The sequence below is a fragment of the Cnephaeus nilssonii genome (genome assembly GCF_951640355.1).
Source record: "Cnephaeus nilssonii genome assembly, chromosome: 16".
Lineage (NCBI taxonomy): Eukaryota > Metazoa > Chordata > Mammalia > Chiroptera > Vespertilionidae > Cnephaeus > Cnephaeus nilssonii.
Genome location: NC_137087.1, coordinates 10493575 through 10520477, shown reverse-complemented (window position 1 = coordinate 10520477; position 26903 = coordinate 10493575). Strand labels below are relative to the sequence as shown.

The following is a 26903-nucleotide window of genomic DNA, read 5'->3' as shown; positions in this document are numbered from 1 at the left end:
ATTTCAGAGAAAAAGGGGGAGGGAGAGAGAAATAGAAACATCAATAATGAGAGAGAATCATCTATTGGCTGCCTCTTTTGCACCCCCTACTAGGAATAGAGCCTGAAACCTGTGCATATACCTTGACTGGGAATCAAACCGTGACCTCCTGGTTCCTAGGTTGATGCTTAACCACTGAGCAACACCGGCCTGGCTTGACTGGGTGTTTTAAAGAAAGAATGAGAGAATGGGATGGGGGAAACAGCAGGAGCTTAATAGAATCAGGTGTCAATGTAAGAAATGTTTAAACCTGCAGAGGATTTTTATGAGTTTATTTGTGCAAAACTGACATCTTCTGGGATGCAAAATTTCAAGGGACTGAGAAAACGCTCCAGGGAATGGCAGCTTGGCACCTTACTTTGTACATTACAATCAAAGAAGGAGGCCCACGGGGTGACATGAAACCCACTGGTGATTTAGGGAGGCGGGAGAAAGCAAAGCTGAATATCTCTGGGGTTGGATAAAAAAGTAAAATAAATAGACCCATACTTCTTTTACATTTGTGGGTATAGGAGAGTTAACAGTCAACAATTAACACAATTAACAATAACAATGAAGGCATGTGTGGTCTCCACTGTGGTGCCCTGAGGTGTGTGGTGGAGGAGAGGAAATTACCCTGACATTCCAAAGGTATGTTTACATGCAAAAGGTCAGTAGACAGGTTCAGATAAGGTAAGGATTGGCCTTTGTCAGGGAAGATACCAGCCTAGGCTATGACTACCCACCATGACTAAGTTAGTTAGAAAGTTTTCATTTCGGGCCATCCTATGTGGTTACTTTATGTCTCTGAGTTTGTAAGGCCACCCCCACACAGGGCTCTCCTGAGCTGTCACGTTTAGTACATGGCCCCTTTTCATCTTCTGGGAAGTGAAAGATTACAGAGTTGATCAGTGTAAATGCGATTAAGCCAACATTTATAGCATCTGCTGGCTGGCAATTATTCAATTTAGGATTATATACTTCCTCAGAGACGGGGAGACAGAAGCCCTAGCCTTCTTATTGATTACATTTCAAAGAAATGGCTTTCAGGTCCTTGAGAGACACTCCTGAGTTGTAGGAGATTCATCTACACCTCAGAGTGACAAAGAAAGTTTACAGGTGTAAGCCCTGTTCAGCAAATGCCCTAGAAAAGGGAGGTCAGGGGCCCTTGCTCAAGTGTTGGCTAGAACAAAGGGTGAGTTATTTTGGAGGCCTTGAGGGTTTTGTTTGTTTGTTCTCAGGCAGGCCCTCTAAGTGGGTCCAGGGTCAGCCTTGAGATGTTATAAACTATGTTAGAGTTCAGTCATCTTTTAGTGTGGCTGTGAGTGGGTGAGTGGATGAAATAATTTGTACTGAGAATCTACAGTTTTATAGGCCAAAGTTGAGGCCTTCTCAAAAAGAGGGCTCAGTGGAGCCTGTCTAAAGTTTGGTCAAGTCCTGGCAGTGTGGCTCAGTTTGTTGAAGCATTGTCCCATGCACTGAAGGTCGCTGGTTCAATTCCTGGTCAGGGCACATACCTAGGTTGTGGGTTTGATCCCTGGTTGGGGCACATATTGGAGGCAACCAATCCCTGTATCTTTTTCACATCAATGTTTCTCTCTCCTTCCTCCCTCTCTAAAATCAATTAAAACAATTAGTTTGCTCAAGAAGAAAGAGTATCTTTGCCAGTCCCTTTGCATTTTACAGGGTTACAGCAGAAAACACAGTTTCGTATCCATTTTTATTTTTTCCTTTCACTAAACACACGAGCAAGAGCATTTTCTGTCTGATCTATAATCTCCACATTCATTTGGGAGATAGCATCAAGGTCCACAAAGTGGCCACTTCACAATGTTCTTTCGTTCTTCCCCTCCCAGTAGACATTCATGTTCTTTCCCATTTTTTACTATGAAAGCAAAATTAGAAGAAACTTTACTCCTGTGCTCCTCCCACCCATCATTTGATTGAATTTATTAGGATTAGAGTAAAAGAAATAACTAACTGTAAGGAGCCCAACACTTGAAAGACCTTTGAGTATAGATAATTTTATTTTTTTTCTCTTCTTCCTCTCTTTTCTACAGCCCATCCTCCTCCCCTCCCCCTACCACACACATGATATTTGTGTGTTTTCCCAAGGCAGCAGAGGGTGAATCCAACTGGATTATTTCCATAGAGTCCCAGATAAGATATGGAAAAGTGTCTTTTTATATTGACCCCATTTTTTAATAAAGAGGGTGTGTGTATAAAACATTTTGTCTCTCAGTTGTGATGTGGTCAGCTAGGAAAATACATTTCAAGAGATCATCAGTCCACAGGTCTACACAGAAATTGGGAGTTCAAGCAGAGAATAGATATGAAAGGAAGGCTGAAAAAAGTGAGTGCATGATGAAACATATGCATGCCAGTGTGGGGGGCTAACAGATATTATTTTCCCTCCCACCTTCTACCTTCTTCTAGCTGAGCTAATAATTCAAATAACATACAGCAGATTAACAGGAGAAAATCAAATTTTAATATGTGCCTACAGGGAATTCACATAAGCCTGAAAATTCTAAAGACAGTGAAACAAAATTGGGTTCATATTGGAAACAGGAGACAGGGGGGAATAGGCTCTCAGCCTTCAACATTGAAGATGGTTAATTTATAGGTAGTTGAGGAAGAGCAGAACACACATCGCTTGAAAATTCTTGCTGGGCAACTCAGAAACAATGGGACACAGAGGACAATCTGCTACTAGGCTCCTGCTGGGAGCCTTCATATCTAGCAAAATTAATTTAAATTAGGCTAAAGTGATTTCCTTTCTGGAGCAAGTCTTTTCATCTGAACCTCTTGGGCAGGAAAGGGAGAGAGTCAAATGTTCTTTCTGCATCTTTTGTTTCTTAACAACTAGCTTAAAAACAACAACACAGTTTTAGGATGGCAAAACATTGGTCCCTTTCACCCACTATAGCATTCTATGCATTGCCAGCTTAGGCTCAAGGGAGTGCATAAACAGGTACCTTCTACCATAGCCTGGGATGAACAAGTTGTTTTCCCAAAGGCACACATCAATTCCAGTCCTAGAAAGCAATGTGGGTCATTATTAGCTTTGTTATCCTTTTGTCAACATTTGAGACCATAGTGTGTGTGTGTGTGTGTGTGTGTGTGTGTGTGTATAATTACATTTCACTTATATTAGAGAGTTTAGTAGAAGATCTCAGTCCATATATTTCTAGTCAAATTTCCACTTTGGAGATTTACATGCTGATATTCTTGCTCATAATTTTATTATAAGAATCATATAAGAATTATACTATAATTTTTCATGCCCACCATTGGTTATGTTGTTTCTGGGTCCACTTGGGCCAGATTTAGATACAGGTCGATATCAGATATTATGTGTAACCAGCCTTTGTCTGGAGCTACCACACTGTTCATTGTTTGTGGCTGAACAATGAACTATGAAGGGATTAACCGAACAACATAGACATAACATGTTGACACAGACAACAGTGTGGTGGCAGCCAGACGGGAAGGGGGCAGGAGATAGGTAGAAGTGGGCAAAGGGTGGGGGAATGGTAACATATGCAATAGTGTCAACAATAAGAATAAAGTTGAAAAAAGAGCTATGTGGAAATAAAAATGTCAACAATAATAACAAAAAATTATAAATAAAATATTGATAATAGTAATAGCAAATAGCATATATTGGCTCATACACAGAATTAAGCTAAATAATATACTTACATTGTCTTATTTAGTCCTAACAAAAATTACTTATTTCCACCCAAGAGGTATAGAAGAGGAAAATGAGGCTCAAAGCTTAAATTAACTTCTGTCATACAGCTAGTGAGTAGTTGAGAGTCAAACCCACACCCTTGTTATGAAGAGATATTCAACAGGGGGTATGTTGCCCTGGGAAACATTTGGTAAAATCTGGAAACGCTTTGGGTGCTACATCTTGGGAGGGAAGTGCTACAGGAATCGATGAGCAGAGGGCAGAGGTGCTGATAAATTCCCTCCAATGCCCAGGATAGCCACCCCCAACAGAAAATTATCCTTCCCAAATGTCAAGAGTGGTGAGCAAGTCCAGAGTCCAAGCACAAGCTGTGAAATGTGCCCACTGGGAAATTCTGAAAGCCTAGCATAGGGTTCTATCTCCAGCTTCCCCACCGTGAGCATGTATTTCTACCACATGAAGGGTGCTATGTTATCCAGGTACGCTAAATGCTTGGGAGAGAACATTTCCTACCTGCTACCGTATCAGACAAAGCTTTCTTTATTTTATCTTGAAGCCCAGATTAACAACTTAAAATTCTTTGCAAAATGCACCGTTTAACAAATGTCTGTGTCTGGCATTCCCTTAGTTCTTTAAATATTCATGGGGTAGGTTTCACTTTACAGTCATTTACAAGGTGTGGAACACCTAGTCCAAAGAAGTGCCATAATAGCCTGGAAACACTTGCCTCAGAGGAAATGGCCACGCCTTAGAAGCACCTAGTTCTTCAGCATCATGTACCAGTGAAGCGTTTGTGACTCAAAGAGATGCCCTGACCTCACTGACTTGTGTCGTCTGTGTGAGAGAGAGACAATGCCACTGGGGCTAGAATTATAACCTCCAGACCAGTCAAGGGAGTGAACTTCTCACTCTCTTGAGTTCAGGGAACAGAAAGAAGACTACAAAAGCAAGATGCTTTATGTACACAAACCGTCTAGTAAGCACCAGACACTGCTTTAAAGATCAGGGGTATAATAATGATTCAAAATAGCAATGTCCCCGCTTTCAAGGCACTTACTGATTACTGTAGGTGACAGAGATTAGTCACATAATATCACAAGGAACGTGCCAACACCTACAGCCAGGAGTTAACCTGACAATGGGAATCTTAGAAGAAGGAATATGTGGCGTGCTCAGTCCCCTGGCTGAACGGACACATGTTAGTTGAGGTGGGGTGGTGGGGTGGTGGGGTGGTGGGGTGGTGGGGTGGTGGGGTGGTGGGTGAGTGGTAGAGGGTGGTTGGAGAGGGGTGCTCGCTGTGCCTTGTGTCTGGAAAGCATGTCGGGATAAGTTATTTTGCTTCAGTGGAAATGTGTTAAAGTTTGACTGCAATCATTACCGTTCTTTCTGTTCTGACACATGGTGCCAAAATGCTCAAAATAGCAACAATGGTCAAGCTGTTTTTAATTACTTGCATTATAGATCCAGAAGAAATCATGTTCTAAAACACAACCACTCAATTTCACCATCATCTTGGTTAATAAGTTAGAATTGAAATAAAGATTTTTTTTGCGTGTGGTATTAAAAAAATATCTTCTTTTGACTGTGCAAGGGCACAACACTTGCTTTAACACAATGATAAGGTAACAGACATGTTTTCTCCTCCAGTTCAAACTTACAATTAATTCAAGATGAAGAATGATATTAGTTGAGCTGTAGTATGAAAGATCACTGATTTGCTAGGGAATCCATTGTGAAAAAATTAAATTGCACTCAGATGTTTGTAATGGGTGGTTCCAAATGACCTTTTTAAAGAGAGTTGATAACTAAATATCATAATCTAAAGCACAAATATACATGCTGTTTATCCATAAGATAAGAATTATTATATTTTAAGTTAAATTTAGGAGGGTGGCATTGCTTAATAGATTATATAGGTTTTGAGTATACAATTCTATGATACATCATCTGTGTATTGCATTGTTTGCCCATCCAGAGTCAGTTCTTCCATCACCATATATTTGACCCACTTAACCCTTTACCACACCTCTCCCCCTTCTCTCTGGCAACCCCTATACTGTTGTCTGTGTCTGTGAGGTTTTTTGTCTTCTTTGATGCTTTCACTTTTATATCCCACATGTGAGTGAAAGCATATGGTTCTTAACTTTTTCTCTCTGACTTATTTGGCTTAGCAAGATATTCTCAAGATGCATCAACGTTGTTGCAAATGGCAGCATTTCAACCTTTCTTACGGCTGAGTAGTATTCCATTGTATATACGTACCACATCTTCTTTATCCAGTCATCGGGCGAAGGACATTTTGGTTGTTTCCATGTCCTGGCTACGGTGAATAATGCTGCAATGAACATAGGGTTGCTGGGTTATATGGTAACTGTATTCTTAATTTTTTGAGGAGGCTTCATATTGTTTTCAGTAATGTCTGTACCAATTTACATTATCACCAGCAGTGAATGAGGGTTCCTTTTCCTCCACAACCTCTCCATTGTCTTGTTGATAATAGCCATTCTAACATGCATGAGGTGGTATCCCATTGAGTGTTGATTTGCATTTTCCTAATAGCTAGTGAGGTTGGGTATCTTTTTTGACACGGACATAGATAAACCAGGAGCATGCAGACTGTGTGTTATGTGCCATTGAGCTCCGCCTCCTGGCGACTATGAAAGAGGGATGTCCACACTGTCCTGCCCTCAAACCCTGCTCAGCTCAAGTAGACTCACGTCTACGGCTCCTTTTAAAAAGTCAATCCATCTCATATTAGGTCTTCCTCTTTTCCTGCTGCCTTCTATTTTTCCCCGCATTATTGCCTTTTAGCAGAAAGCCAGACATTTAAAACTGTTTAAAAACACGCTCCCTCCTGCCTTCATTGCCTGGGGCTCCAGACCAGGGGGGTTATCAGCTGTCAACATTGCTTTCCAACACAGACACTGCTTTCATTTAGCCTTCTGACCCCCACTGCGTGCAAGCTGCAGAGCTAGAAACAACAGAGTAGTCGCTCTGCTTCCAGCACGAGCCTGCTTCCTTTGGCTGGGCTCTTGGTTCCAGTGCACCACAACACCACAATAATGTGTTAGGAGCTACGGGGGTGGTGCAGACAGCTGTGGCTGTCCTCAGCACCCAGAGCACCTCCGCAAGGCAGGCTGTCAGGGAAGCCAACAGGGACGAGTGCTGTCCACGGAATAACAGTACTGATCAGGCCTATGTGGGTGTTTAAAAGGAAATCCTTTCAGCTCTGGCCGAGAACAGACCCAGGAATGGTCTGTGGCATCTCCTTAGTCACTATTAAAGTGGTGTTTTATACATTATACCAAAAGAGGTTTTAACAAAACAGGTTCACCAGGTACACACACACACACACACAAAGTCAAGATCTGTGGTGTGAGTGCAAGCAAAGAATGTGGGATCAACAAAATCTTTTTTTTTTCTTTTTTCTGGGTTAGTCTGACTAGGAATTTACCAATATTATTGATCATCTTAAAGAATTGGCTTTGTTTTTATTTTCTCTATTCTTTTCCTGTTTTTAATTTCATTCATTTCTTCTCTAAATTTTACTATTTCTCTTCTTCTGTTTTTGTTGTTGTTGTTGTTATTGTTTTAGGTTTAAGTTACTCTTCTTTTTAAAGTTTCCTAAGGTGCGAATGGAGATTACTAATTTTAGGTATTTCTAAAATTTAGATATTGCTCTGTTTCAAATATAAGAATTTCATGTTTTAAATTTATCTTTAAATGCTGCTTTTGTTACCTCTCACAAATTTTGATAATTTATATTTTTATTTAGTTAAAATTTGTCTTGAGACTTTTTCTTTGACCTTTCTATTATTTACAACTATGTTGTTTAATCCCTAAATAGTTTTGGATTTTCCAACTATCTTTTTGTTACTGATTTCTAGTTTAATTTCAATGTAGTCTGAGAATATATTTTGTATGATTTTTATTTTTTTAAACTTTTTAAGGTGTATTTTGTGGTCAAGAATGTATTTTAACATAATGACTGCTTCCTGTGAGTTTGAGAAGAATGTATAGTCTGCTGTTTTGGAAGGAGAATTTTAAGAAAATCAATTAGATCCATTTGATTGAATATAATGTTCAAATGAATTATATTGTTAATGATTTGCTGTCTGATGGATCTGTTAATTACTTATAGGTGGATGTTGAGCTTTCCAAGTACAATAGTGGATATGTCTATTTTTCCTTGCATGTTATCAGTTATTGCCCTATGTATTTTGATGCTCTGTTAAGCACATAAATGTTAAGAACTGTTTTATCTCATTGGGGAATTGGCTCCTTTATCATTAGGTAAATGATACTTCCCTTTATCCTTCTTTATTTTTAATACATTTCCTTATTGTGAAGTCTGCTTTATCTAAAATTAATATGACTGCTCAGCCTCCTTTTGATCACAGTTAGAATAATATAACTTTTTCTACTCTGTTACTATTATCCTATCTATCTCTTTCTATATAAAGTGGGATTTTGTAGACAACATAGAGTTGGATTTATATATATATATATATGGAAAATCTCCATTTAGTTGATGTGTTTAGACCATTCGTACTTCAGGTGACTATTAATATAGTTCAATTAATATCTGTCATATTTGCAATTATAATTTATAATTATTTATACTTCATCTTTGTTTTTTGTTTTTTTGGTTCTCTTTTATTTCTTCCTTTTCTGGTTTTAATTATTTGATTTGATTGCATTTTCTCTCCTCTTTTAGCATATCAATAATACTTCTTTTTAGAATTTTTTTTAGTATTGCCCAAGAGTTTGCAATATACATTTATAACTAATCTAAGTCCACTTTTAGTAACACTTGACCATTTCATTGATAGTATAGGCATTTTATAACAGAGTTTCCCAATTCCACTTTCCCGTTCTTTATAACATTGCTGTCAATTATTTAATTTGTGTATGTACTATTACTTTGAATGAACATTTTTATTTGATTTATTACTATAAGAACAATATTTTAATTTACTTTTATTTATCACCTCTCTAACATTTTCTTTCTTTATAAAGATCTGAGCTTCTGACCTATACACAAATTTGTTTCCTCCCAAGGAACTTCTCTTAAAATTTTTGTAGGACAGGTCTGCTGGTGATGAATTTCTTCAGTTTTTCTTTTATAAAGTCTTTATTTCTCCTTTTTAAAAAATATATTTTATTGATTTTTTTACAGAGAGGAAGGGAGAGGGATAGAGAGCTAGAAATATCGATGAGAAAGAAACATCGACCAGCTGCCTCCTGCACACCCCGTACCGCGGATGTGCCCGCAACCAACGTACATGCCCTTGACCGGAATCGAACCTGGGACCTTTCAGTCCGCAGGCCGACGCTCTATCCACTGAGCCAAACCGGTTTTGGCTCTCCTTTATTTTTAAAGAATAGTTTCACTAGAGATATTATTATGTTGGTATCGTTTGTTCTTTTAACACTTTATTTCACTCTTTTCTCTTCTTGTTTGTATGATTTATTAGAAGTCCACTGCATTTTTTAATCTTTTTCTTTTTATGGCTTATACCTCCCCCCACCCCAGCATTTTATTTGTTTAAATAATTAATTCATCTATCATCTATCTATTATTTATTTATTTAATTAAATATAAATTTAACATGATATTTTGTGGTATAAATATTTTTATGTTTATCTTTCATAGTGTTTTGTGAGCTTTCTATATCTGTGGTTTGGTATCTGTTAATAATTTTGGGAAGCTATAGGTCATTATTACTTCAAACATTTTTCATGCTCCATTTGCTTTTACTTCTTCAGGTAATCCAATTGTGCATATGTTATACCTTTTGAAATTGTCCACAGTTCTTGAATATTATCTTCTGCTGTTCTCCTTTTTTTTTTTTCTTGTATTTATGCATTTAGTTTTTGCTTTGTGTTTCATTTCAGGAAGGTTCTATTGACTTATACACAAGATCACTGCTTCTTTCTTTGGTTGTGTCCACTCTAAGGATGAGCCTGTCAGGGGCATTCATCATTTTTGTTACAGTGTTTTTTATTTCTAGCATTTACTTTTAAATATTTCTCAGTGATTTTTCGCTGTACTTAAAGTACCCATCTTTTCTTGCATGCTGTTTACTTTCCCCTTTAGAACCATGAAAATATTTATGATGCTCCTTTTAAATTAACTACCTGATCATTCCAACATATCTGTGCCATCTATGTCAGGTTCTGGTGATTATTTTGTCTCTTCGGACTTCATTTTTCTTGTCTTTTGGCATACCTTATAAAAGTTTGGTTCAAAGGTAGACATGATAAGTAATAGAGAGTGAGGCAAATAGACCTTTAGTGTATGGTTCTATGTTAATCTGGCTTGTGGTTGGGTTTTGTTTAAGGTTTGCTGTCACTGCAGATGCCAAGGGCTTTAATACCTTCTAGTGTTTTCTGTCTATTTATTTGTGTGTCTTTAGATTTCCCTAAGAACTCCTTCATACAACTTCCCAGCTGTCATCCCCTGTTGTTACAGTGGAGCCCTGGTTATGTGGTGTTAAGGAGTGGTGGAAGGAAATCATCTCTGACTTCATGATTATATTTCACTCTTTTAGTGAGGATATTCCTGGGCTACGACCTTCATAAGATTTATTCACTTTTTACCCCTTATGTGAGACAGGAAGGCTACAGGGTGTGGAGTCAGGGAAATGCTCTTCTCTCAGGTGAGATAAGACTCTGGTAAAGTAATTTTTCTCTGAAAAGTGGGCAGTGGCAATGGAGAACATTCTGCATGCATTTCCAAGTGGTTATTTTCCCCCTTCCCTTGTCAGAGACATGAGATGATTTTTTAAAAATTGTTCTTTCTGTGAGAATCTGTTGCGGGTCTGTATCAGAACCTTACCTCAGATTGCAGCCTTCAGGTGATTTTTACTTGCACTCTAGCCCACTTACAGATTCCAACAACTTATTAAAATGACCACTTATGTATTCCAACCAATGTATGTCTCTGGCAGATTCTGCTACAGGTGAGCTGATCTTGGCTATTACCCTCTGTATGCACTCACCTGTCCAGATTTTAGAGTGGTGTTTTTCCCTGCAACCTGAAATATCTGATGGCTATAAGAATAGTCATTGATTTTCTATTTGTTCAGCCTTGGTTTTTATTGTAAAGACAGGAATGACCAAGCTCTTTGTTTGTCAGAACTGAAAACTGGAAGCTATCTTTAAATTCATTTGAACCAACATGTATGAAATATCAGTTTGAAGGATTGCCAAATCATCAGGGTTTTTTTAGTGTCCCACATTTCAACTAAATCTGGATAGGAAGACAAGCAATTTAAACCTGAATCTCAGGTTAAATGCAGCCACTAAAATGTAAATGATTCTTATGAAGGCTGTGAGAAAAAAGGAAGAAGATTCAAAATAACAAATTATTAAAACAATTTGTGTTAATGGATCAAAAGAGTACAATTGAAAGCAACTGTATAATATAACAACAATCTAAGCTTTTGAAAGACATATTTTGAACAGAATATGTAGTATAAACCCTATGAATAATCAGAATGAGTAATAGGTTGCTTCTATTCAAAACATTTATCCTGGATTTTGAAAAAGACCTTCAAGCTCTCAGTATCAATAGTCTCATTCAGGGCAGAAGCTCTGAACTAATGGGCCAAAAGCTAAATTAGGCATTTTGATATGCTAATTAGACCAGACATCCTTCCAGATGAAGCTGGGGCAAAGGGAAACCCGGGTCCCAGGTGCCTGCTGGCGGCCAGAACGAAGCCTGGTCCCGGGTATTGGAGGGAAGCCGGTGCCAGTGCTGGCAGCAGGGGGAAGGAAGGGCTACTCTTGCACGATTTTCGTGCATTGGGCCTCTAGTATTGTCAATATTTACCCAACAGATTAGCACCATTTCTACTTTTCTCAAATTGTTGTCTTTACTATATATTCTTAAAATTTATTTTTCTTTATTCTGATTTTCATTTCTTCACAACGTGTATAGTTGTATACCTTCTCATTTTCATACTATATATCCATATTTTTCTGTGAAATTCTTGTTCATACATTGTACATGAATATCTAAATTCCAAAATCTCTAGTTTGGTTAGCATTCTACAAATGTCATTTCTCAGGAGAGTTTTTATCTGAAGTTTCTAGAAGAGTTACTGCCTGTTCAAGGGCCAGGAAAGATGACTGGGCAACTGCCTGGGTGAGATGCCATGGGATACTTACCTTGAGGCAAAGTTGTTCTTAATATATCATCTCTGTATGTTTTCTTTAGACTCTTGTGCTTATGAGGTGTTATAGTCAAAGGTGAAACCAAGAGTTAATAACTATAAAGAGTGAAATGCTCGCAAATTTCTCTTTTTAGACACAGTAAATACTATCTGGTGACAGACTGAAAGAGGAAAACAGTGTGGGGCGGTGGACAGAGACACTGAATCAATGTCCTCCATAATTTTGAGAATGTTCTGAGTTTCATTCAATCAGCATTTATTGAATCCCCATTATTAGTAGTCAGCTACTAATTAATATTTTAATAAAATTTGCATTGAATAAAACACGCTTGTGTTTATTTTGGCTGTGCCATGGATGTGGATTTAAATGAAAAGACAGACTTAGGATTCTAAAATGAAGAACCCTCTTGAATGGACCTCACCTAATCACAGAGAGTGTGGGGCAAGGGTGGGAGAGCATACTCAGTGTGGGAGACATGGGATGCAAATGATGCCTCTACCATTCTCCTGGTCGGGTGGCCAGAGGAATGTTACTGGCAAGTTCCATAACTTGTCAATACCTATCTGTAGTGTTACAGGCCCGCTGCTCATCCTCCTGCTCAACCTTGTGCATGTGATTCCCCACAGTACTCAAAGGCGGAAAGGCATCCTGTGACTGCACTGGAGAAAATGATGGAGTCAAGCTTTGCTGGCCCCCAGTCATTCCCAGAAGTCCCTTCTCCTGACAGAGGAAGCCAATCTGTCAAACACCACAGGTACAGGTCGTTAGTCATGGTGGAATGGGCACATTCACACCATGTATGACTCTGGACAACACATGCCCAGAAATGACAACACTGTTTAGGAGAGATGATTGTTCTTGCTTCTCATTTGGTTCTCCATGTAGTGGATGCTCAAGCAGCTCACAGCAGGTAAACCAAAGACACCAGCAGGCTGCAATGCCCCTCCACAAAGCCGAAAGGAGCTGTTAACAACACCCATCAAAGCTGCAGATACAGACCAGTGAATGAAATAATTGCATTCTTTAAAAAAAAAAAAAAAACTATTAAAAACATGATTTTCTTTTTAGCCTGCTTTATCACTCTCTGCAGATTTAATGACTAATTCTTCTCTGGGAAACTGATGTGACATGCTCCAGGTCTTTCACCATGACTCTCAAACAAAGAAACTTTCATGGGGGAAGAATCCTGGCAAATCTTCTTGGATCTGTAAGATCTATTATCAATGGGGTGGCATTCCTTTACAAGCTGACCATAGCAATTGGCTCTTTTGGGGAGAAAGCCAAAAATGATTTCATCTTACAAATTTTATGGAATTCTGAGGCTGAAAACTTCTTAGTCATCTTCTACGGTAGTCACATACTGTGTTTTATACATAAGGAATCCGGAAATCTAAAAACTGAAAATCTTTGCTCTAAAACAAGTGCCAAAGTTTGGGACTAGGGCTGAAGCAGACGTTATGTTTATGTCATTTAAATGCATATCCTCAATCTTTGTAGAAGTAAGTTGTCCCAAGATTTGAGCTTTCTTTTCTTAGTAAGAAATATAGTATTTAAAATTTTTAAAAACATTATATGAAGAGATAAGAATTTGTAAAGAGAAAATATGAAAAATCACAGTTGTTCCCATCAATGAAATGTAAATATTGGTTTTTACACACCAGGCAATCAGGCAGTGCTTTGCAAACCACCAGGACAGAAGCACACATTGTATAAGACAACTCTCTTCTTCCTTGCTTCTCAATGGGTCCAAAAAGGATTTAATTGATGCTGACACATTACTATGAGGTTCTCTGTCACTCTATATGAGTAGAGATCGAGATACTAAAAGTTTGCTGTTTTTCAAAAGGTGATTTAAATATTTTTAGCTCAGGATTTAAATATGTTTAGCTATTGGATAATTGCTTTAGTTATTCACTGCATATTTTGATTTATATCAATTAAAGAATTTTCAGATATTTCCCTCTGAAAAAACCATTTCAGTTCCCTGGAGCTAATAGAAGTTCTTTAATTAGGGAAATAAGTCCAAAATTACCAGCCTTTTAGAAGATGAATGTTTTCTCCAAAACAGCGTTTTCCCCTGCTGATTATAATACATGTTAAAGTGGTGTTGCACCCAGTTAAGTAAACTAATTAAGTATAATATTATTCCAGCACGATGTTATGCCATCAATGTTTTAAAGTTGATATAAAAAAAGAATTACAGCTTCTATTGTATTTGCGCTGCAAATACCCTACTCTTACTCCTTGTCTGTTGACGTCCTCCCTCCTAAACCTGGCTCCTACTGTGGTTTCTAGGAAATAAGGATGCCTGTCGGAGACCTTCTTTCTGTTTGGTTCAGTGACATTGCAGTGTTTTTGGCATGCATTGTGTCGTGGTAGATAGGCAAGGATTAATTTATAAAGTGCCTCTAAAACTTTGTGAGCTACAGTTTAATATCTCAGAGCTTTGTTTTGTAAAACATGCAGGAGACTTCAATGTTTTCATGACTGGCAGCCTGGTAACTGATTTATGTAGCCTGCCAATGGCTCCATGACTTCCCGGATGCTCCCTGGTTAGCAGGCTGCACTAGCTGGTTGATCAGTAGTCATGGAACTGCTTTTTAAGATGGGCCACTAGTTCATACGATAGACTTTGCTGCCATACAGTTTGGCTAGCTATGAATAATTAATTTATTGCTGTGCCCTGTAAATATGACATATTTGGATAGCTCATTTATGAAACAAAGCTATTAATTCAAAGCATTATTTATTTTTAGTATAAAATCTATTTCTTTTTAAAAAAGAAGCCTAGTATGTCATGTCATACTTATTGCATTGTATTTGGCAATGTAAGTCACTTATAGATAGCACATATGTAAGTATTTTTTAAATAGTGAAAGAAGTCTGAATTTTCAATGATTAGTGGGAGTCTCAAGTTGTCATTTGTGTGAGAGGAGCCAGGGGAACTCATTATGCTGAGCACCTGTTACATGCCAAACACTTCACATACTTTATCGCTTTTAATCCCCGTAGCAATCTTATGAAAAGATTTAAGCATGATGCCAATGTCTTTCTCCACACATGTCTAGTCTTCACCTTTCTCTATCAGCATTGCTCTGTGCACTAGAAGGGCAGCAGGCTCCCTTGTCCTCTAGCTTCTGTCAGCTCAATGGGAGGCACCTGCATGAGATGGAAGGGCCAGGGAGAGCGAGGTTCCAGTACTTCTACCCCTCCCTCCCTGCTTGGCTGCCTCAGCTATGTCCCTTTTCCGGGGGCCAAAGTGCCTGACAAGTGGCCCTCTCCTTACAATCCCCTTGTCTCTCTATGCTGGTAATAGCTCCCTCCCCTTGTCCCTTAGGTTATAGGAATAGTAACAGCTTCTTGTTGTCACTAGCCCTGACATACAGAAGTATCCTCCGTTGTCCTTTATTCTCAAGTACTGAACACACCTTTGTAAATGGCAAAATTTCCCCCAAATGACCCAATTTAGAGTGCCATCTATTTTCCTCTGAGACTCTAACTGGTACCAGTACTTCCCCCAGTGCCATGCTGCTAATGATGTACAGACCGGAGATGCACACCCAGATCCAGCTAACCCTAGCACCTAAGCCTGAGCAGCCTTCAGACTCCATAACTGCTGCTGGATGGTGCAGACAGAGGCTGGAGGGAGGGAGATGCATGAGCTGCTACAGAGCTTCTTAGACTTGTTGGCTTAGTGAGGCCCCTTGATATTAGGCAACTTGGGACTTGACATACAAGAAATATTATGAGAAAAAATTAAGTTGTAATAATCTGGTGTTTGTACTAACTCAGGAAGTCCATGTTGGGTTGAGAATATGAAGTTTGATCAGTCATCTTAGTTCTCGAACTCTGGCCTTGAATAATACTTGAGAAGTTGTTTTGTTCAGTAGAAATAATGGCAATATTCATGCAGGAAAACGTACAGGACTCCAAATAATAAAGTGATATGGGTAAACTCCTTTGGGGTTCTTGTCTATTTAAAACCTGATAGGTTTATTGAAATTTTGAAAATGTTTGTAATCTTTTCTGTATAGTTTTATGTGACTTAATCACATAAACTGTCATCTTAGGAATGTGTACACAGGAGCCAGTTCTCTGCTCTGCTCCCCATGGAATAGGTGAAACTCAGTGGGGTAGAGATGCGGATGGATATGCAACAGGTAGTGTGTCAACTTAGCAACTGATTTCTAGAAAGAATCTTATTCTTTTGTTTAACGTGATCTTTATAGGGATCTCACCTAAAGTATATTTCATTTATACCTTTTGCCCTTTAGGGGCATCTAAAAACATAGTTATTTTGGTATTTGGATGTAGGAGTCAGAATGAGATGTTTAGTAAAAGCAAACTGAAAAAGGAAAATGATTTAGTTTCTCAGGATGGATGGAATTTTGAGATAATGAACTGAGAATTTAGCACATATGTGAAGGAGAAAATGCCGATCACAATAAAGCTTGTTTATTCTACCACTAACACAAGTGAAATTTTCCCCATAGATCCCTTCAGGGCTTCCTGTGTTTGGTTCTTGTCAGTGTCTAATAAGAAAGCCACGTTTACTGTTATTAGAGAGACAGCCACTGTAGCTTAAATACTGAGGGTGGATGGGAATGAGGAGCTTCAGAATTCCTTAAACCCACCTCTTAATTTGGCTGGAAAGCAGCAATTTTAGCCCATTGTGCTCCACATCAGAAAGCCAGAAACAAGAACGTCTCTTGGTCTCAGTCTTTGCAAGGGGAAATGGACTTGGCAACTTCTGATCCCTCCTGTCAGATACACTCCAGTCATGGGTGAAGTATGGACTGGGACTTGGAGGCTCTCGGGTGCAAATGCAGTGTTTAAAGAGATTGAGCAGCCACCTGTAAGGTTATGGCTATGAGCGATGTGCTGGTTTTCTCTCCTGCAGCCGAAGTCTCTCCTCCTGCTGCAGTCCAGGACAGAGGAGTGGTGTGCTCCACCGGAACGCCTTCAGGAGGACACCCCCCTCACCCCGAAGTAGGCTGGGCGGGATTGTGGGGCCAGCGTATCAGCAACTTGAGGAATCAAGGATCCCCGACCAGGATACAATACCTTGCCAAGGGTAGGTCTGAAAACAATGAAATGTAAGGAGGGTGTCATTATTGCTATTGCTTTAAATTGAGTTGCTATGTTCATTGGGGTTTTTATTCATTGATTTTGTCATCAATTAGCTATTTATACTTCCTTTCTTCTTTGTTCCACAAAGGTAAACTAACGTAAAAGATTAGGTACAATGGAAATCGATATTAGGAAAGTGCTTAATTAAAAATAAACATAACACTAGCAAGAAAATAAATGTATACACATATAGGCACTTTGTTATTAAATAGTTGCTAAAACAACTTAGAATTTGTCTTCGATTTAAAAACTAGAGATTTAATAGGAGGACTAAAGTGTTTCTTTATCCTTAGGTTTGAAAAAAAAAAACTACCTAATTCTCTGATAAGTATGACTGTGGACAATAAGTAACCTATAACATATATATATATATATATATATATATATATATATATATATATATACACACACACATATACAAATATATATGTATGGGAGCAGATATATATCCCCTATATAATAAAACCCTAATGTGCAAATCGACCAAACAGTGGAATGACTGGTCGCTATGATGCACGCAGGAGCTGCCCCTTGGTGGTCAGTGCGCTCCCACAGGGGAAGCGCCGCTCAACCAGCAGCCAGGCTCACAGCTGGCGAGCACAGTGGTGGTGGCGGGAGAGGCTCTGTGGCAGCCCTAAGGACCCCTAGGGGATGTGTGACTGCTGGCTTAGGCCCATTCCCTGTGGCAGGCAGACATACCCCAAGGGGTCCCAGACTGAGAGGGTACAGGCCAGGCTGAGGGCCGCCCCCCTCCAGTGCACGGATGTCATGCACCGGGCCTCTAATATATATATATATATATATATATATATATATATATATATATATCTGTAATAATAAATGCATAATATGCTAATTAGACTGGATGACCTTCCAGACGAGGCCGGAGCTGCAAGGACTGAGGTGGCCACTGTGGCAGGTGGGGGCCGAGGCAGAGGCAGCCATGGCAGTGGTGGGGGTCCGAGCCCCTTGCATGAATTACGTGCACCGGGCCTCTAGTATATATATATTATCTGCTTCCATCGAGCATCCTTGAATGTGTCTCAGTTAATACTGACAGCATGATTTCAAAGTACAATTTGCTGAACTCTGATCTCTAGGTTTATTCATGGTACAGGGATGGAAATATGGGCTTTGGGCATGACAACTGCTATTCCTCCTTGCAGTGCAAGGGTGTCCTTCCTCTAAGTGGACACAGATCCTTACAGGCTCAAGGTGTGGTGAATGGAATGGAGGATGAACTTTAGTCCCATTCACCTAATTGACTGTTCAACCAAACATGTAGCTCTTACTTGAAACGACTGAAGCTCAAATCTTTGGCCCTTACATCTTGTGTGAATTTGAGATAGTTTTATCATCTAAGCTTATGGTTTTTTTCATCTATGAATTGAATAAAAATAATACAGCCTTCCTCAAGGTTGTTGGGTAGATTTAAAAAAAAATATGTGTGGAAAGAGCTTGTACCTTGTCACATGATAAGCAGGGAGGTAGTACTGGTTTGTACTGTCTCAGGAACTGTTATAAAATTATCATTGAATTCAAGAATAATGCAATCAGGGTTTACTCCAGAAATTTCAGGAATCTGTTCCCTCATACAAGCCAGGTTCTTATCACATCTAGTTTTTATCTCTCTGGATGAGCCAGGCCAGGTTTCTATGCTGCTTTGCCCTGGGTGATGTTCCCACACTGTATCAAGGTGGAGGCCTAAGCAAGTAGGAAGTCCATCACAGAGCCTTACCCTTGTCTTTTCTTCTGGGCAAGATATATGTGCATTTCTACTCTGTCTGACAAAGCTCAGCAACAGATTTATTTAGGAAGACCAGGAGACAAGAATTAAATAGCCTGTGGCTGGGTTTTGTAATTTTGAAGCAATGCAAAATGTAGTTGATACAGATCTGCAAATTCAACATAACAGCCAACTTATCCAAAATGTATGATATAATGCAAGTCAAAAAGTAGCTGGCGTTTCTCTTTGCCTTATATCTGGAAAGGGGCTTGTATTTAGCCTACAATGATAACTAATCAGATTTCATAATTATTTTCCTTCTTAAATCACTGATAATGCCCATTGCCGAGGAATTTTTGAGTGGAGAGGAAGCCCAGCTCATGCTGTCTTTCTTTCTGACCGGCATGTTTTGGCTGTCATTCCATATGACAGGTGTAAGGATGCTCTGAGCTGCTCTGGGCACAGGCTTCAACCACACATACATGAATTTTCGGAGGTGCCCATTGCATGTTCAGAGGTGCCCTGCTTTGTCTTTTACCTCCTGGGAGACTTCCACTTACTGTCTGCATGGTGGTGGTTTTGTTTTGGTTCAATCATCATTGGGGTTGGAATATTCTCTCCAGCTGGCTGGCCACGTGTATTTTCCTGTGTGTGATATGCACCCAGTGTTGATAAATGGTGACTGTAAGTATAAGTCACGGTGTGCTCAGCACAATGAATCTCAGGGAGCAATCTCATTCTCAGTTCTTGAAAACAGCTATTTTCCACTCCTGGGGGACCTTCCATCTCTCTGGACTGGAAATAGGATTGGTAATAGAATTTCACAGTTAAAGGCCCTCTTCAAATCTGGCCCTAGCCGGAAGGGGCAGTGATTGAATTTGCAAGGGCCATCCGCCATCTGCTGCTTATTTATCAAGCATGTGGGCGCTGTCTGCTAGGTAGGCTTCGGTGGTGGGACTTCTCTCTGTGGCACTGACTTTGGCCCAGTTTGAACCAGTAGGTATCTCAGTGAAGCTGGAGGAAGGTGTGCACTGGTAACTATTCAGGAGTCTTTTCCCTGATTAGCGGGGTCAGAGACAGCCACGGCAGTGGCTCCCGGAGCTCTGAGCTGTGTTATGTCAGGCAAACCAAACTGATGTATTCATATGCTAGACAGAAAGAAATGGAGTCACAAAAGCTAGACTGCCACCTTCAAAGTAGAAGGGATTGGAAGTATACTGACTGTTTACCGTATATAACCTCCCAGTTCATGGGTCAACTCTCAACCACTGAGCCTCATCGGCCTGGCAATATTTCACTTTTTTACCATAGTTACTGAGGAAATGCACTGGTGATTTCTTTGTTGAGGGATCAGAGGAACGACAGTCCAAATTGGCATTTTACAGTCAATGAATGACAAGCTCATGGATCAAAATTGTGAATGAGTGATTGACTGTCAGGGATTCAGACCTCTGTATGTCTTCCAACCCGGATCACATCTAGAAGTTGTGCTCTCACTTAAACTCATGGAGTAATCTGCTTCTCCTCAATACCAGTGCTGGACTCTCACAGATTCTAGGAGGGAAGTGAGGGTTAGCAGATTCCTCTGGGGAATAGTGCAGATGCATTACTTCAGTTAGTTCTCAGAGCAATCCCCCAGGGCAGTGTACCACCTGATTGTTTTAATTGAAGAGAAAATTAAAAGGAGGCTTTGATTCATCTAAAAATGGTGTTGGGGCTTGAAGTCATGTCTGATCCAAAACAAAACCACATTTGGGAGAGTTCTATTTGCTTCAAGCACATCTTCATGTTATGGTAACTTTTTAGATTGCAGTTATTTGTGTCCCGTGTCCCCTAACTGACTTGTGCGGTGACCTAGAGGTCAGCTGCAATCCCTCTTTCTCATCTACACCCTTAATTCAGCAGTCAGGCTTGTTAGAAGACTGCTTCAAGTTTGGCTTGAATTGCCTTTGATTATTTCTTCATCAGGCCACATTGTTGACTTATTGAAGCTATGATTGTCTAAAACCTCTAAGATATTTACACATTTTTCTAATACTAGAGGCCCAGTGCACAGATTCATGCACTGGTGGGGTCCCTCAGCCTGGCCTGCACCCTCTTGCAATCTGGGACCCTTCAGGGGATGTCGGAGAGCCGGTTTGGCCTGGTCCCCACAGGCCAGGCTGAGGGATCCCACCGGTGCATGAATCTGTGCACTGGGCCCTAGTATGCATACAAGAACTTTGGTTAATCTCTTCCTGCTCTCCCCCTGCCCCCTTCCCTCTGAGATTCATCAGTCTGTTCCATGTTACCATGCCTGTACGTTGAGCTTCTGCCCCCTGGTGGTCATTGTGCATCATAACTACCGGCCGGTCAGCCAGTTGGTTGGTCACTTAGGCATTTATATATATATAGAATTTTGCAAATAATGTTTAGATCCTGGTATAAGAATTTGCATCTATGACCATCACATTTCAAACCTATTAAATTCTACCCACTGATATACTCTCATGATATCTATGAGAAATACAATTTTATCCTAATTACATTTTTTGTCTCTGTGAGGTTAGTGAATCTGGTAGTAGACATTCTGTATCTTCATAGATATGAATGGTGTTAATTTTATGATATTCAGAACAAACACAAAACCCTCTAATTGGTTTCATTTTTTCTTGTTAAAATTAATTAGAGCCCTTAGGTGTAGATTTTCAGTTCCATAACACCAAAGCAAATGGACCAAAATCCCTGGAAAAGTTCCTTGTACAAGGTGGCTATACAATTTACACAGGTAGAGATTACACATGCCTTAAAACGTGTTCTAGTGCACTTTGAATATCCACTCATTTCAGGCTTTCATAGTAACAATTAAAATAAGACAACTTGGGGTTAACTTCTTTCTCTTCTGCTTACTAAAGGTAACTTGGGGCAAGTCATTTGAGTACCCCTTAGTCCAGTTTCTTCTTTAATTACATGGTAATAATAATAGATAAAGCACAGTTTTTTAAAAAGTAGTGAAACAATTAAAGGTGAACATGCTTTTTAAAAACACCATGCAGCCTGACCAGCATGGCTCAGTGGTTGAGCATCGTCCATGAACCAGCATGTCACTGTTTGATTCCCAGTCAGGGCATATGCCTGGGTTGTGGGCTCAATCCCCAGTAGGAGGCATGCAGGAAACAGCTAATCAATGATTCTCATCATTGATATTTTTACCTCTCTTTCCCTCTCCCTTCCTCTCTGAAATCAATTAAAAATATCTTAAAAAATAAAATCATATGCAAATGTTAGCTCTTGTTATTATGTTTGAAATGGATGCTAATGGGGTATAAAGTGTTTATCTCTAAGATATGCTATGTATTCATATGCCCATTCCATCAAGATTTATTGGTTACCCACTCTGTACTAGGCACAGTAAGAAAGGGTGGGACTATAAAGACACCTAAATTTGCTCCCCATCTTTTCTCATCGTCTGATAGAATTGTTCCTGTCATGCCCTTAAATAAAGACTTCTATTTGGTATGCTACACATTTCATCACAATTATTCTTTCCTTGTATAAACATGACTTTTATTTACATTACAATGTAAGACTAGGGGAATGATAGTTATTATATGTGGGGTAGATATGTTTAGATCACACAAATTTTAATGTTTAATTTAATGTTTAAATTAAGGACAATAATAGAAATAGAGTAAAAACTACTCTTCAAGTCCCCACACCACATTTCTTTGAATCTATGACTAGCTGTCCCACCTTGTGGGAAATTCACTAGCTCTGAACAGGCCAGAAAGGGCCTCGTCAGATTCTGGAATCTTCAAATGACTTGAATGGCAGGTTGGCATTCTTGACAAGCCATTGACATGCACCAATGAGCTGCCTTACTTGGCTGCAGAAACCACATATGGAAAGTTGCTAGATTGGTAGAGGCCTTACGGAGCTCACTTCTTGCTTGTCCTTGGGCAGAGAGAAGAATCTTGTACCTCCCATTCCCCTTTAGGCTCAGCAGTTTGAGTGAGGCAATTCCTACAGAGCAGAGTGCCACTAGAAATGGCGTTCGTTCCCCTAGAGTTGTGAAGCAGAAAAACTCTGGACTCTAGTACCTTACTGCTTAATGTGGGGCTTCCCGGTTTCTCCAAGTAGGTTGGCCCCATGAGTGCTAAACCAGGGCTGAGAGGGTGGTCGAGTTGATGGAGTGGAGTAATGCCGTGATGGGTTTCCTGTTTGTCACTATGGAAAGGCCAACTTACTAGTACCTGCTCAACCCCCATTTACTTTGTATTCTAGGATAGAGGTCAGGAAGACTATATCCCACCTGCCTATACAGCTGTGGTGTGTTGAAAGATCCCTGGACTTAAAGTAAGAAGATCTGGGTTTGAGTCTCAGTCTGTCACTTATTTTCTGTGTGACCTTGGGCAAGTCACTGCACCTATCTGAGCTTCAGTTTCCTTCTCTGTTTATCTGGGAACATATTCTGCGTCTGATGGGGTTGCTGTGAGAAGTCAGTGAGGTGGTGCATGTGGCAAGTGCTTTGCTGGCTGGAGAGTGCTCTGAAGAAGCACCGGCAGAAGGCAGACTGTCTAACACGCTCTTTCTTTTCAGGTATTCATCCACCGGTTTAAAAACCCAACAGAATGCATCCGTACATATGCAACTGCCTTCGAGAGAGACAAACTCCTATTTTAATAGCTTGGATCAGAAGGACCTGATGGGATATTCATCCCCAAGGGCCAGTTCTGTGCCCATCATCCCTTCAGTGGGGCTAGAGGAAACCTGCATGCAAATGCCAGGGATTTCTGAAGTCAAAAGCATCAAATGGTGCAAAAACTCCTACTCTGCTGATATTGTCAATGTGAGTATTCCAGTCAGCGATTGTCTTTTAGCAGAACAACAAGAAGTGAAAATATTGCTAGACACTGTCCAGGAGCAGATCCGAATTCTGACGGATGCCAGGAGGTCAGAAGACTACGAACTGGCCAGTGTAGACGCTGAGGACAGCGCGAGTGAAAACACCGCCTTTCTCCCCCTGAGTCCCATGGCCAAATCGGAACGAGAGGCACAGTTTATCTTAAGAAATGAAATACAAAGAGACTCTGCATTGACCAAGTGACTTGAGACGTAGGAATCTGTGCATTCTATGCTTTGCTCAACAGGAAAGAGAGGAAATTAAATACAAATTATTTATATGCATTAATTTAAGAGCATCTACTTAGAAGAAACCAAATAGTCTATCGCCCTCATATCATAGTGTTTTTTAACAAAATATTTTTTTAAAGGGAAAGAAACGTTTCAGGAGGGATAAAGCTTACAACTAAAGCTTTTGGGTGGAATTCTGAGTACAATTTCAGTTAGTCCCAACACTGTCCTCTTTGGCTCTTGGTAGATGTGGGCGATTCAGACCCTCAGCCCCACAGCAGTGTCCTCGTCACAAAGCACTGGCAGGTACCTGGTTTCAGAGACAAGCCGCACCCGTGGGCGGGTGTGCCAGTGCTCAGACAGCCCTTGCCATTTGGCTTGGCAGTCCCAACCCCTAAATTTCTCTTCACTCGACAGCCTCATCACAGGTTATGTCATGTCAAGAAATGTAGTGTTTTCTATTTCATTTTGAGAATGGCACAGGCCTGGGAAGGAGGAGGACAGAGATAGAGGGAGCCATCGGGGCAAACTCAGCTGCTCTTTTGTGCCATCTTCCTCTGAAATTTGAAGGTGCAGAATCTCAGAGGAGGATATGAAATCAATATATAAAAAATGGACAAAAAAATCAGTGTCATGTCACTAAAGTCATGCTGATAGAAATGTTTTTCTTTGAGATCGTTTAGGACGCCAAAGGAGCATTTCTCAGTGTGTGTGTGTGTGTGTGTGTGTGTGTGTGTGTGTGTGTGTGTTTGTGAGAGAGAGAGAGAATGTGTGTGTGTGTGTGTGTCTGTGTGGTGTTTGTGTGTGTGTGTGTGTGTGTGTGTGTGTGTGCTCCCTCGAGCACTGGTATGCTGTATGCACATGTGTTCATTGTGAGTATGTGTGTGCATGTGTGTGTGTGTATTAAGCTTGCTAAAATTTGTTCTGAAACATCAGGGAATCTAATATTAAAAAAAAATTTCCCTCTTAGATCTGTTCACTTTAAAATTTTCCATTAAGTATAAAGTTCAGTTAGTAAGTTCTTACATCAAAGTCACTTGCATGGTGGGGTCCTATAAAACTGTTGACAATGTCTAGACCATTTTCTGATGTGAATACTTCTGAGAGGAACAACTGTAGGTTCATTGATGATATCTGTATCACAGGAGAGTTGAACGTGTGTGTTTATTTTGAATCATGCGTACTTAAATTATTTACACAAGCCAATGACCAAATTGACAGTTATCCTTTGCTTTTTTCATGAGCCTCATTAGTATTTATTTTGTAGCTAGTCTACAACTTGTGGACCAAGATATTGGCTTCTGTGGTTAATATGGAAAGAATAAATTGTTGAAATCACAAAGCCGAGTATTCAGTTCACAGGAAGCCCCCAAAAGAAACGTAAATTGTGTTGTATGTTCATTTGGAATAAAGCAATATTTTTACCACTGCTGAGGTGAGCGGGGACTCCTCCTGGAGATTTGTCTGTTTTATTTACCCTTACTTTGATGGGGGCATTCAAGAAAATTAGTGTTCACATAACCAGTCTTTTTCCAATTATTGGTGGTGTTGTTATGTTTACACTGTTTTAAATAAAAAGGCACAGTATTTGAAAGTATATAAAAGATTTCTTTTACTGCAGTTGGGGAAACCTTGCTTAAAATTGTCTTGTTCCATTGAAAAGGAATGTAACTATTTCAGAATCAGACATTGAACATATACAACTCTTATTTGAAGTTAAGTTGTTCCTGTTGAAAATACATTGCAAATTGCTCTTTGAGAACATTCTTTAATAATAGACACAATGCCACACAGGGGGAAGAAAGAACAGTATGTTTTTCAGCACTGTTTTGTGAAAATTCAAGGTCTCAAATGTTGAAAACATTTTGGTAGAGATGCATTTTATATGCAACAAAAGATTCGTGGTACTCATCAGTTGTCCCATTACAGTTTTTTTTTAAATTTATAGGTAATGTTAGCCTCTTAAAAGATGATTATAAATTTTTATTTCTAGATCATCTATGTTCTTATTTTAAAATATGATATCTTTGGGGGAAATTTGGAAAAAATAGTCTTAGCAGGTATATAAAACCCTCTTAAGGTACATATCAAATATGTTATTGTGTTGAAATTTGTTATAACTATAAACATTGACTAGAAGGCCTCACGTTTGTTGATGTCAACCTCGTTCTTGGGTTTTTTCACTGAAAACGTTACTTGTTGCTTATCTGAAGGAGTCAGACATAATTTACCTATTTCGGAGGTTATATACTCCGTGACTCACTGTGGTTATGTTAATATATTATTTACTCCGCAAAGATTATCAGTCAAACATAAGTCCTGGTCCAACCCATTATTTTTAAAAGAAGAACCACATATTGTGTGATTGTAAACACCCTGGTGCATTCCGAAGAACGTGACCACCAGGCACACCCACTGGCAGTCTCGTGTGAAATTAGAGATATAGTTACTTCCTAATTGATAGTCAAGACAAACTCTTCCATAAAGAATAAATATTAATGTTACTTTCAGTGGTCATTTCTCTCCTTTTGGAATATGAAGCTCTCCTTTGAAAAAGGTCCAAGCTCAAAATGCTAATTTTGGGCACCAGCAGACAAGTGCTGAGAGCATCAAGACTTGCAAAGCTGATCTGACGTGGCAAACACCTGGAGCCATCGGTCCTTGGCCTTCGAGCTCGTGTGCCCACAAAGAAACACTAATTCCTACAAGACACCTTTGGTTATGCTCCACTTCCCTCGTCTTTATTATGTAAACAGGTTTGTAATTAAGTAAGTTGAATATTTGTTATTAACTGGAAAATGAATGTCATTATTTTTACTCTGAATCATCTTCTGATATGAATGTTGTTCATAAAGCCTATGTTAGTCTAATTTGCCAGTGACTGCCATGGAATGCATTGGTTCAAAACATGTGACCGATTTTATGCTAATGAGAAATAGTAGAAACAATGTTGGATAATGGGCATCCACATTTTCTTCCTGGTTTTCCTATGCACACAAATTATGAAGTGCTCGGTTTGATACTCTAGTCCAATATCTG

The 26903-nt window shown here is 39.5% G+C and overlaps 1 protein-coding gene across 5 annotated transcripts in view; it reads left to right on the top strand.

The window, feature by feature from the left end:
* The window catches only part of NRG3 (neuregulin 3), a gene marked incomplete at both ends in the record, with an annotated part of 1054567 nt that extends 1030729 nt beyond the window's left edge, over positions 1-23838 (top strand). For 2 of the 5 annotated variants that reach the window (XM_079793948.1, XM_079793947.1), the window contains 4 exons: positions 12523-12650; positions 16821-16970; positions 23016-23087; positions 23331-23838. In XM_079793948.1, coding sequence (XP_079650074.1) covers positions 12523-12650; positions 16821-16970; positions 23016-23087; positions 23331-23838 — 858 coding nt within the window. Of the gene's footprint in view, positions 1-12522; positions 12651-16796; positions 16971-23015; positions 23088-23330 lie in introns of all 5 variants that reach the window. The other 3 variants (XM_079793950.1, XM_079793949.1, XM_079793946.1) reach the window with 2 other exon arrangements.
* Between the last annotated feature and the right edge of the window lie 3065 nt (positions 23839-26903).